The sequence below is a fragment of the Leguminivora glycinivorella genome, chromosome 19 (genome assembly GCF_023078275.1).
Source record: "Leguminivora glycinivorella isolate SPB_JAAS2020 chromosome 19, LegGlyc_1.1, whole genome shotgun sequence".
Lineage (NCBI taxonomy): Eukaryota > Metazoa > Arthropoda > Insecta > Lepidoptera > Tortricidae > Leguminivora > Leguminivora glycinivorella.
The window spans coordinates 16,074,770-16,088,309 of NC_062989.1; the positions used below are offsets into that span (position 1 = coordinate 16,074,770).

Below are 13,540 nucleotides of genomic sequence, written 5' to 3' on the forward strand. Positions count from 1 at the left end.
TTATGTCAAAGCTGATTAAGACGTCGATGGCGGCAAAGCTTTTGTAAATACATATATTGAATCACGGAATTAAGCAACACAAGGCAATTTTTGTTATGTATTTATATTCCGCGTTTTGTTTAAGCCGTGAATTATATCGTTTTTCATAACAATGCGTAAATAATTTACACCTTAGTCTGTAACGTATACCTACGCAAAGGTTCCTGAGCGAAACCAAAATCGACAATATCCGCCTACACTCAAAAAAAATCTTTACTTATTTATTAATTATATTATAAAGCAACATCTGTTGACGGTTTGTAATTGTCGATATTAATATATCTAGACTAACTTTCAATGTGGTACATGCAACTGGACAACTGTCACTGTACATTTGTAATCCTTATTACAAGGGCATAACGTCTAGCGATGGTTAGCTAAGACAGAGTATTGCTGTTAGTAGGTACGATGGGTACGATGTTGAACCTTAGGTTACCTTCAATCAATACTAATACTGAAAGACAAGTTTTAAACTTATTGCATTACATGTGTCTAACAAAATTTCAATGAAATGGGTTGTGAATCTAATACTAAAAAAATCAATATTTAAAAAGAGAGGGTTGAAAAGGGTATAAAAGAATAAAAAAAAAAAGATTTTCACTGCCGAGGATCGAACCCACGACGTCGGGGCCGCGTCCATCGTCTTACGCTACTATAACTGAGCTATTTAAGCGATAGTAAGGGTGGCGAAATATTTACTAACTTTCAATATGGTACATGCATGGCGTTACGAGTCCTAAAACTCATTATATTCTTTTAAAGATTTATGTCTCGAAAATGACACTTAATGCCATCTAACAGTGATCTCAAGGCAACAAGAAATTTGTAGTAACGCCATCTACATTTGCCGTGCTTTTAGGCGGTCGCATTTTTTTGTATGGGACGGATATATCTACTAAATCCATAATCTCTGTCAAAACGGAGCGACGAATTGTCGTGATTTTTTAAGTGGAGATAGTTGAAGGGATGGAGAGTAATATAGGCTACTTTTCGTCTCTTTCTTACGCGAGCGAAGCCGCGGGCAAAAGCTAGTACTCCATAAATTTATTTATCTGCTTTCATAAAAGGGATGGTGAATGTGTCAAAGTGTGCAGTTTGCGGCAACCGGAAATCGGAAATCCGACAAAACGGGTACACCGGAAAAGTAAAACCGCTTTTCCTGCCTTTATATATCTTAAAAATAGTTCTTTACTCAAAAGTTTCTCTGAATATCCGGAAAAGCTCAAGAATTTTCCAAGAAAATGATGAAACAACGCCGGGTGAAATCATTTCCCATGTTTCACGTGCCCATAACCGACTGACCGAATATAAGCCTTATTTCAAAGGCTTAAACAATGCCTAGGATCAGTGAAACACGTACGTTCGTCACTCTGGTCGCGTGGATAATAAAAATAGGCGCATGTCACTCGCGTCGTAATGCAGTGGCGGGAGCGCGCAGGCGCGAGGGGGTTGCCAGGTGCGGCGATCGATAAACCTAGAATGTGTATACGATTGACTTATGCAGGAATTAATAGTACTTTATGCAATGAGGACGGAAATTAAATGTCAAGCACGTGAGTAAATTATATCGCAACGTCTTGCCGGAGCGATTTAAAGACTAACCCTTATTCATAAACCCTTTCTATCACACGAATGCACCCGGAAAGGTGGGCCAAAATGATTACAGACTGGGACCCGCGAAACACCATAGACGGGGCAGGCCGGGGTTCAGGCAGACCAAAAAGGAGATGGCGGGACGACCTGGACGCATTCTACCCAAAATGGTGTCAAAATGGCGACAACAGGGTCGAGTGGAGAAAGCGAGGGGAGGCCTTTTGCCCAGCAGTGGGACACAAAAGAGGCTAGTTAAAAAAAAAACACACCAATACGTCGGAAAGGGACAAACGAATAGGGATTGCAATCCGGTCTGATTCCCAATCCGGCCGGATCCGGCCGGATTTCGACCCCTGTTGTATATCCGGGTGCCTCAGGAGGATGGCAATTAATTAATACACAAATCACTTCTGAGAAACACACCAATATATTTTATATTAATTAATATAAAATATTACATTTCACTAGTTGTACAAAACTTGACTGAAGAGAGCATGTCAGCTAGAGAATATTCATACCGCGCAAGCGTGAACATTTAAATTAGGAAACTCAATATACTACACTCTTCCCCGCATAACAAATAAAAGTTACAAATTTAGTAATTAATGAATAAACAATGTTTAACTTTCAAACTAACAAATACTTAACTATCTAACAACATAAATCTTGTTTTAAAAGTAGGTCTTGGGATAGAGGATTCCAGATTTCTCTTCTCCCCTACATAAGTTTTGGTGGTGATACACACACCCATAGATGTTAAAAATGCTGACAAAAATATGGCATAATATTTAGTTCTAAATTCCGAAAATAACTGCTAATTCTTCTTTATCAAAACCACAATATTTACTATAAGCAAAATAGCTGTTATATATTTCAAAAACAATAGAGATTCCATCTTAATGAATTTTATATCCAAAAACTCCAATATTTTTTTGTAAAAATTTCCATTTTTGAGGTTTCAGTCTTATCTCTGAATCCTTTAATATTGAAAGTACAGCCTCTAAGGTATTGTACATATCAGTTAATTTTTTATTACACATATATATGTTTTCCATAAAAGCAATCAATTGCGTGTTTATGTTGTCAGTCAGGTTTTGTGAAACTGGATCCAACGGTGCTATTAAGTAGGCTTCTTTAAAATCTAGCTCACAGTAGTATACACTACTTTCAAGGGTCTGAAATATGCTATAAATATTTTCTAACAGCGTATCAATTTCATTTTTTTCTTGTTCCCTGAACTTATTTTTAATTCCTTGCACTGGATCACAAGTTTCATTCACCTTCTGATAACATATCTTATTTTCTAACTCTAGAGGCCACCGCCCAAAAGCCATTAACCAGCTTCTACCTAAAATAGTGGGTTTATCATTGCCCACGACATAGACATCAACCTGTTTTGTCATTACATTCCAACAAACATTAACATTTTTTACCATACCCACTGGTTGTGATAAACTTTGGTCAAAGTTTTTAAATGTAACATTACTTCTCTCACAAGGTTTACCTGGAAATAATGTATTATGTGTCTCAATTGTTATTGTGCTAACCTCAGAACCAGTATCTAACTCTAATTGAACAGGCTGTCCTTCAACAAATAAGGTAACATACTGTGGAGGCACTTTCTTATCATCAAAATTATTAAAAGAATACATACAGTACATCTCCCTGTCATCCTCAGCTTTAAACAATTTTTGTATGTCCTCGCCGATGTTGTCCTCACCAACCACGTCTACAGTTTTTGTTTGCCGCACACTACACACTCTAAAAATATGGCCCTGTTTACCGCACTCAGAGCAGAACTTATTTTTTAATGAACACTCAGACCTCACATGATTATCTTTACCACAAACAAAACATCTTATACCATTCTTCATAGCTGCATCTGCTTGTGTTGGCCTACTCCAACCATGCCTTTGTTTCGTTGATTGCACTTTGGATGTAGAAGTAGCATTCTGCTGACTAGCATAAAACATATCTTTCACTCCATGTGATAATTCGACGTGTTCATGTTCCACCTTTGACTGTTTTAAGGCGGCTTCTACCGTTCTAGCCAATACAATTAATTTCTCTAAAGAAACATCACCATTCTTCATAAGTTCAAATTTGATCAAAGGTTTGTTGACCCCATCAATAAACTTTTCTTTAACTTGGTCATCTATATCTTTGAACTCACAGCGTTTAGCTAATTTCTTTAACTCAATAACATAGTCTTCTATAGATTCATCTTTAGTTTGATTCCGTGAGCGAAATGCCGCTCTGTCCAAAATCTTGCATGATGATTTGGCATATCTGTTCTCCAATAAGTTAATCAAATCCTTGTATGACTTATTTATGGGCTTATCAGGCGCGCATAAATGATTGAGGGTTTGTAAAACCTTCGTAGTTAAATTTGTAATCAGTAATGGTGTCTGTTTCGTAGCCTCGATATCATTTAACGTAATAACACATTCTAATTGTTGTTCAAATAATTCAAAATTATCTCCATTGAATAATTCTATTCTCCCTATAAAATTATTCATTTTGACCGGTACTTTAATTGGGATTCTCCTAAGCGATTCAAACTTTTCAGTATCGTCTTCTTTCGAGTCCAAAATTGTCCGTAATTTTCCACTTTTGGTCAACTCACGAAGCGATTGTCTAAGTGATTCCACAGTTTCTTGATCAATATCCGATATTCCAATATCCTGAAATAAAATGACTAGCTCTTCCTTTTTTAATTGTTGTATCCAGCTAGTTTTATTTTGATTAATTTGCTCAATGAATTGCTGAACCACCATTTGAAAGTTTTCGCAATGACATTATTTTCAAACAAATGTGTCAAAGATGTCAACAATGAACGAACAGAATGAATGAATTTTATGATGAATGAATGAGAAACTGTCAATTCCAAGTAAATTCTGATTGATTTTGTTATCCAATCTGTGGTTCACCGTGCTCTTCCCGGGATATTCAAATAATCAGATTTATGATGGCTGTCAATTTTTTCACAAAGCTATGCAATTTTGATAACGCGTTTTATAAATTTTCCGGTTTTCTCGTCGCCAAATTGTTGTATATCCGGGTGCCTCAGGAGGATGGCAATTAATTAATACACAAATCACTTCTGAGAAACACACCAATATATTTTATATTAATTAATATAAAATATTACATTTCACTAGTTGTACAAAACTTGACTGAAGAGAGCATGTCAGCTAGAGAATATTCATACCGCGCAAGCGTGAACATTTAAATTAGGAAACTCAATATACTACAACCCCAATCCGGCGGATCCGGCCGGATCCGGCCGGATTGGCCTTGAGGACTAAAAGTACCCAAATAGTGCCTTTTTTGCATGTTTTCACCATAATATGACAAGTATGATGGTATTTTGCATCACGATTAATAAACTAACAGTTTAAAGGCTTAGAAATTAACTTGTTTACCAGTTAACAAGTAAATTTTACTATAATAATCAGTCGCAAATCAAATTATTTCGTTCTTTTGAAACTTTGATAGGATAACAAAATTATTATTAGTGTAACGATTTACAGTAATAGGTACCTATAGAGCTTTTAAGATACGATAAAGAGTGGACATTATAACATACCTACAAACATACATGCGTTATAAGATCAGTATTTAAAAAAAACCTGTATTGTGTTATTTTACAGTTAACTTTACTCACATGAAAAGAAGAACAAAAAAAAGTATCACAATCATATTAAGTAAGCATAACTATTAAAAGTCAGCGTTAACCTTTTCTCAGTCTCTATAAAAATATCCAGTATCGGTTAAGAAAAACTACAGTAACTAAATTAAAGCCAGCAAGAGTAATTGACCTTAGTGAGTATTATTTGCTATTGCTGAATCAACAATCTTACTGGTTACCTTTTAAAAATGTTAATTTTTAAGCTTTGAATTTTATTATTCTCGTAGCAATATGCTCTCATACTTCTCATATTATGCTGAAAACATGTTGTTGATCTTGAAGTCCTACGTCACCACAGAGGTGCAAAGGGCCTTCACGAGCTCGCGCCACGCTTTCCTATCTTCAGCTACCTCGTGGTCTCGCTCCAGCTCGAACCGGTCGCTCGTAGTCCATCCTCAACGGACCGTTTCCATGAGTTTCCAGGGCGCTCGGAGCCACGACTTGTATTTTGCGGTTTTCAGCCGAAAGCAATGGTTGCGTTATTTCATTCCCCTCTTTGAATAGTGTGCCATCCATGTTCCTTTTTTGTCGCGGTTAGCTGCTATATAGGTACTCCATAGGTCTCGATTTCGGATAGTGTCCCGTCAAGGCGGGAGCTGCGGCCACAACGGCAGAACAAAATAAGCGGCGCAAATATGCCGCCCTCGGCGAGGGCTATATATTTGCGCCGTTCGGCGTCGAAACTCTAGGACCGTGGGGGCCCAGCGCGAAATCTCTTTTTAAAGAGATATCCCAGCGCCTCGTGGATGCCTCAGGTGACCAGAGAGCTAGCAGCTACTTCGGCCAGAGATTAAGTCTGGCCATCCAAAGAGGTAACGCTGCCAGCCTTCTGGGCACCACAACATATAGTGACGACTTGGGGAGCATTTTTTATTTATAAGTTAATTTTAAGTTTGTACATAGTTTAGTTTAGTTAATGTATTTTCTTTAGTGTATATATTTCAATTTGTTTTTTGTTTTTATATTTCATTTTGTTTCGTTAAATAAAGCCTATCTATTAGTGACTAAAAAATTACAAGAGGTATTTTAGTTTATCCATAAGCTTTCAAAATTAATAGATATACTCAATTATTAAAAAAATAAATATTAAACTAACAAAAAAAAATCTGAACTATGAACTAATACACAATAAACTAACTTTATTACCCCAGAGTTTCGTTGCGCATACCATCTTTACGCCGATGATCTACAGTTCTACGACCAGTGCAAAGTGACCGATGTGTTGGCTACCATAGAGAAGTTAAACGAGGACCTCTCTCATATACAGCAATGGTCGGGAAAGTTTGGCCTGTTTGTAAATCCCGCAAAGTGCCAGGCCATTATCATCGGTAGCTCTAAACAACTTGCCAAGCTAGATCTACAGACGATAGGTCCAGTGCACTTCAATGGCACTCCTATTCCTTTCAGCTCGTGCGTTAAGGATCTGGGAGTGCACTTGGATAGCACTTTAAGCTGGAGACCGCAGATTGCCGAAATCAGTCGGAAGGTTACGGGCACTCTTCACGCACTCAACAAGCTCAAACACTTCTTGCCAGTCAAAACTAAAACACTGCTAGTTAACACCCTGATTTTACCCATTATCGACTATGGTGATGTATGCTGTCCTGACTTGAACGAGGAGCTTCTTGACAAATTGGACCGACTTCTTAACAATTGTATCCGATTCATCTTCTGTCTTCGAAAATTTGATCACGTGTCCGCATTTCGCTCACAGCTCGGCTGGCTTCCCATTCGTCAACGGCGTAATATTCGCATGCTCTGCACTCTTTATTCTATTCTTAATGATCCACACTCCCCTGGATATCTAAAATCTCTTTTTAATTTTTCTGATGCTTCGCGGGTCCGTCAGTTTCGCTCTACCGGCAATCTCACTCTTTCTATTCCTCTTCACCGTACGGGCTTCATGTCATACTCTTTCGCCATTCAGGTCATCCGCCTCTGGAACGGTCTACCACCTAACATTAGGAAATTACCCAACAAATACGTTTTTAAAAAATCAGTGCGCGACTTCTTTGCTGGCAGCTTAAGGTAGAATTGAATGTTATCTTCCTGACAGGTTAGTAATATATATATATATATATATATATATATATATATATATATATATATATATATATATATATATATATAATATATATATATTAAACTATAACTAAACTTGTTCTACCTATAAAATAAAACCCTATAAATGAAAAATAGAACCTAGGTCGGAGCCGGCCGATAGGGTGCCCAGAATGCTGGCGGCATTGCTGCGCTGAACAGCAATGCCGATGCGCTAGGCAAGATATGCTTCAGCCTTCCGGTCACCCGAACGCCTCTACATATTAAGCGATTGGCCAGCTCTGTAAAAATGCCGTGCGCGCCCTGACCCTACGGCCCAAGCGTCTCTACACCAAACGTTTATCCATAATGGTTATTGGCGCTGCATATAGTTTTATCGAAGGTGGTCCACTACCCGCTAGACCAGACCGGTCGTCAAAGACTACGAATTACGAATAACTTAACACTCCCGATATTTTCCTATTCCTGGCAACACCTTATTAAAATTGGCGCGCGCGCGAATCGCCCCCCAAGTCCAACATGGCCGCCGTTCGCACCGCGCGCCTCGCGTCCCAATAACCGTGCTAACAGTGTCCCAATAATGTTATAGTGCACAAAAGTGTCAGTTATTCCGTGTTCCAGTGCCGTTTAGTTTTTTGCATGATTGACCGGCATGGCGGCGACGGCCGAGACTCGCCGGCCAGCACGGAGCAGCTAACGTTAGTAGCAATTGATTTTTGTATTTCGAATGTGTTTTTAAATGTTTTTTAAGGTTTGGACGCGGATTGCAGCGCTTCGAGTTCTAGGTTTTTGAGCAATGTTTTAAGCGGTGTATTATAATTAATTTTTTTGTGTACATTTTCATGTACATTATTAGTATTACATCAATATTTCCACTTATTGAAACTATGTAATTTTTAGTAATTTAAGCATAAAAAATATTCCATAAAGATATCCTTGCGATAGTTATTAAGACTTAAAAGGATTGGTCCTTTAGGTATTCAATTAACCTAGAGGAATGCGTCTCTAGGTTAGTCGTCCGTCGCGGTTTTTCGCCATTCTTACTCTAAATTTTCATTCTATTATGTTCGTAAAAGGAAAAGTGGTACGAAAATAATAATATATCACATCTTAACACCATTTTGACACATATCTAATATGCTCTACTTTACAGCTTTGCCTGCGTGGCATGTCTGTTCTACATATATTATATCTTAAACAGCGCAATGTTTCCGGAACACGTCAAGTAGGGAAATGAGTGGATATTATATTATATATTTAAGGTTTTTAAACACGTATTTCTTAAAAAAAAGTAATAAGACTAATACTTTGTTACCAAAACTCCTTCGTTTGGAAATCGGGTAAAATGTGAATATAGGTTATGTTAACCGGAAGCTCCGGGGCGTATGTACCGAAACACCTCGTCGGACAAAAACTTAGGTACTTTTCGTACAGTATTTTTCTAAGTTGTATTATACAACAACTGGTAAAGATTCATGGTATTCCTTAAGAGGGCTTTCGTGTTAAAAATAGTGAAATCGCAACCGAGCGCTCGATCATACCGTGTGTGGTATCAAATTAAAGGGCTTTGCGAGTAGTTTATAAATATATATCACATTATAGGACTTTTTCTACTTGGTCTAACAAAATATGAGAAAATGTCCAAAAGTGGTAATAATTGTACCGGTGAAGGCTCGTTTTCAAAAAATTGGCAAAAATCAATAATAGCAATTTATAATCACTAAGGCATAACAGCAATTTAAGTAAACGTTGCAGATTAATTTAGTACAAAACTTACTTCGATGTGATGTAGATTTTCAAAGAAATTGTCACTTAATTTTAGGTAATTTCTGAAAAAAAATGAATTCGCCTTAGGCTAGTTTACTCTTTTTCAAAAACTTAAAATAAAAATCTAGTCTGAAATGATTGTGGTACAGGATATACGAATTATAAATTTACCCGTTTTAATATTCAAAATTGTCCAAATTTTACAAATAAGATCGACTGATTCAGCTCTATACGTGCGTTTTTCTAAACGTGCATTAGAGAAAAATTCATAATTAATTTAGTGAGTTAGTTTTCAAAAATCCAGTCTTATAAAAATCAAGATAATAAGATGCTCTAACTGGAACTTGAATTAAATAAATCTATTGGATAACGGAAAGTGTAGTATTTCACCGACTAAAACTATCAATTTTACATTCTTTTGTCGTTTTTTTTGAAAGCAGCCTTAAAGTCGCACCTATTCCTGAGTCAAAGGCTGCAATAATTTAAAATGCTATTTTTTACTGTTATTAAAAAAAACACAAAATTTTAATTTTAGTAATTTATGTCTATACACACTCACAAATGAAGACGATAGCCACAAATTATGATGTAAAATTACCACCTATTCTATCTTCATACAGAAATGCTTTCGTAATCTGCATTTTTATAAAAAAAAAAAACTTCTAACAACAAAATATAAGAAAACAAAGGTAATAAAACTCAATAGTATACCTACTGTACTAGACTCGAATTCTTGGGTAATATATAAACTAAATAAGTTTTTTTGTAAAAATTTCGTTTTTGGCACAACCTTTACCTTTCCCCAGTCATCTACTGCTCTCCGAGACGTTTCTAAAAACCCCTTACTCGACGATACGACATTTCATAACAGAGTTCCTATGACCACCTTTCTGCTCCATCATCAGATCAGCTCCATATGTACCATAATATTGCATTGTCACGTGATTTACATATCTGTGCAAATTTCAGCTCAATCGAAAGGCCGGCAACAGACAGTCTTAATTTTAATAATCTTAAAAAATCATAATCTTATAAAATAAGATTGACTGCCTTGCCACACACATTCTTAAAATTCAAATTATTCGCAATCTGTCAGATCAATCTGAAAAAAATCATAATCTTAAAAAATAAGACTGTGTGTGGACAGTTGCGAAATTGTATGGGAATCCGTGCACTCGATCTGATTTCATAAGATTATGATTTTTTTAAGATTATGAAATTTAAGACTGTCTGTTGCCGGCCATAATCGGGAAGTGGGTCAAATTTAGCCTCTACGTTTTGACCCAAACTAATGTACTAACAAGGCAAGTTGAATAAAAGCTTGTAAAAATAGGTTCAAAAACAAATGCAGAAAACGCATGAAGCGAAAATAAACATGTAAATATTTCCACAATATAGTGAGTGTTTTTAGAAAAACGTCCCACTGTCGGTTACCATTAAGGCGCATATGAATAAACTGACAAAGCGACTTTGTAGCAATCGACAAAGTGGGACATTTTCCCGTACACACTCACAACAAAACATACCTACTATACCTAGGTTATTTAAATTAAATAAGGTAAAAGCAAATATCACACTTGAAATGTAATATGAAACAGCAATATCTAATTTTGTCAAACTCAATTTTATTTTCACAAAAATTGAAATTCAATAACATAAGAGCATATTTCATACTTGAAATGCAATATTGAAGTCCTCGAAAACACTACGGCAAAAACGATGCGATTTCCAAGTCACAAGAGTACTTGAAATATTGGAAACATATTGATTGTATGAGCTCGGGGTGGAATCGATTCGGATTCAACAATTTAGGAATGGCTTTGATGTTATTTGATAGTTTGATACACTCTTGAAGATCGCTCATAGAAAATGCGAAATTAAACGAGAATAGGCGAGACGACTAAAAAAAACTAATTAGTCAGTTAGATTATCCTTTGATAATCTAACTGACTAATTAGTTAAAAGTAAATTCTTTAATTTTAGACACGTATTTTTTCATTTTTCTCGTAAACGAAAAATGACGACGGTACAGTGCGTTGAAGTTTCGCGTGACGTCACGCCTAGGTACAATTTTTACTTAGAAGTGACGTCACAGGCCCCCACTCCGGAACTTTGGTGCTCTATATCTTTGTATTTTTTCATTAATTAGAAAAAGCGAAAAATATGTGTTCAGTATTTTTGGACGATCTAACTGACGGACTAAACAGAATGCCATTTTTTTATCTAGTCGTCATCCCTATTGTGCGTAAGGCACAAAACCAATGATTAGTTTAGTATAAAATCAAGTTTTTTTTTTTAAATAAAGTTTTTTGTTGACAATGATATCAGGCGGGTATGAAATTGTACCAATCAAAGTTGGTAGCAATTTCAACAGCCCCGCGAGTACAAAAACCTATTATTTCAAAGTACCTAATAAAATTATGACGTTTACTTATACTTAACATACCACTACACACATCCGCAGTGTCAAAAGTGGCGTTTTTGTCAGAAAAAATGGCTTTTTTAACACTGATAAATATATCCCATCCATATTATCAAAATCTAATAACTGTCCTATAATAGTATTCGAATAGGGCCGAATACAAATACAAATACAATACAAATAATTAATTAATAAAAACATAATTGTACAGTGATTGTTCTTAAAGGCTAAGAATTGTTATACATATAAGAGAAATGTATTAAGTTAGTCCATACTAATATTATAAATGGGAAACTGTGTGTGTTTGTTTGTCCGTCTTTCACGGCAAAACGGAGCGACGAATAACGTGATTTTTTAAGTAGAGATAGTTGAAGAGATGGAGAGTGACATAGGCTACTTTTTGTCTCTTTCTAACGCGAGCGAAGCCGCGGGCAAAAGCTAGTAAAGAATGTTAGTAAAATATTAATTGTTTCGTAGCAGTCTACGAGGCTCGTAGAGGTCTCCCGGCCGTAGCTCCGTAGCGTGACGTCACAGTCAATTTATAACGTAAACGCGTTTATGACCAGTGATAATGTGTCTAATGTCTATGACAACAAATAAGCGCCTATTATCTTTTTTTAGGGTTCCGTAGTCAACTAGGAACCCTTATAGTTTCGCCATGTCTGTCTGTCCGTCCGTCCGTCCGTCCGTCCGTCCGTCCGCGGATAATCTCAGTAACCGTAAGCACTAGAAAGCTGAAATTTGGTACTAATATGTATATCAATTACGCCAACAAAGTGCAAAAATAAAAAATGGAAAAAAATGTTTTATTAGGGTACCCCCCCTACATGTAAAGTGGGGGCTGATATTTTTTTTCATTCTAACCCCAACGTGTGATATATTGTTGGGTAGGTATTTAAAAATGAATAAGGATTTCCTAAGATCGTTTGTTGATAATATTAATATTTTAGGAAATAATTGCTCCTAAAGGAAAAAAAAGTGCGTCCCTCTAACTTTTGAACCATATGTTTAAAAAATATGAAAAAAATCACAAAAGTAGAACTTTATAAAAACTTTCTAAAAAAATTGTTTTGAACTTGATAGGTTCAGTAGTTTTTGAGAAAAATACGGAAAACTACGGAACCCTACACTGAGCGTGGCCCGACAGCCCGACACGCTCTTGGCCGGTTTTTATATAGTTTATGGCCTGTTTATAACTGCTATTTGTGGTACATGAATATTTTTTTTTATGCGTAGTAGGGAAACGAGCAGACAAGTCTGAGATATAGATTTAAACCAAGGATTATTTATATAGGATTTGTAATCTTCACACTAAGAATTTTCTCGATTTTTTAGCGCCACCTATTGAATACTATCATAACTACACTGGTGATGCCTACAATTTTTTAATTAGTCTTTCTTTTTTCCGCTCATAAGGGTCGCAAGAAGACCCTAACTTAACTTAGCCCTCGCTTCGCTTCGGTCAGTAAATAGGTTTGTTATAACGTTGAAAACAATCGCTTTTTAACGCTTTTGGTGTGACCAGTGCCTTAGCTCGCTTGTACACATTTGGCGTTTATTTTCTCAAAATAAATGTTTCGTAGCAGCCTACGACGCTCGTAGAGGCCTCCCGTAGCACCGTAGCGTGACGTCACGTTAATTTGTAACGTAGACGTTTGAGTGACAGGCCAAAATGTGGGACAAAGCGGTAACGAGGGGCGGGTTTGACTTGGTTTAATACACATCGTGACATAACTTTCTTTAGGACAGTATGATGATGATGTAGCTCTAATGACTAAACTATGAGTGTACGTTTCGAATATTAATTAGTGATGGCGCGCGGCCAAACTAACGTTACGCAATTAGGGAACTAATTCTATTACTTTGGCCATTTAATGTTTGTTTATAATTATAATACCTATCAATAATAGTGTCAATACCTGTATTTTATGACTATGAGATTACACATGAGCATTAAGTACTATAGG

The 13,540-nt window shown here is 36.3% G+C and overlaps 1 protein-coding gene across 1 annotated transcript in view; it reads left to right on the forward strand.

Moving 5' to 3' along the window:
• The first annotated feature begins 7,963 nt into the window (after positions 1–7,963).
• The window catches only part of LOC125236455 (cholesterol transporter ABCA5-like), a 72,315-nt gene continuing 66,738 nt past the window's right edge, over positions 7,964–13,540 (forward strand). The window contains 1 exon segment of the mRNA XM_048143266.1: positions 7,964–8,082. Coding sequence (XP_047999223.1) covers positions 8,024–8,082 — 59 coding nt within the window. The 5' untranslated portion in view covers positions 7,964–8,023.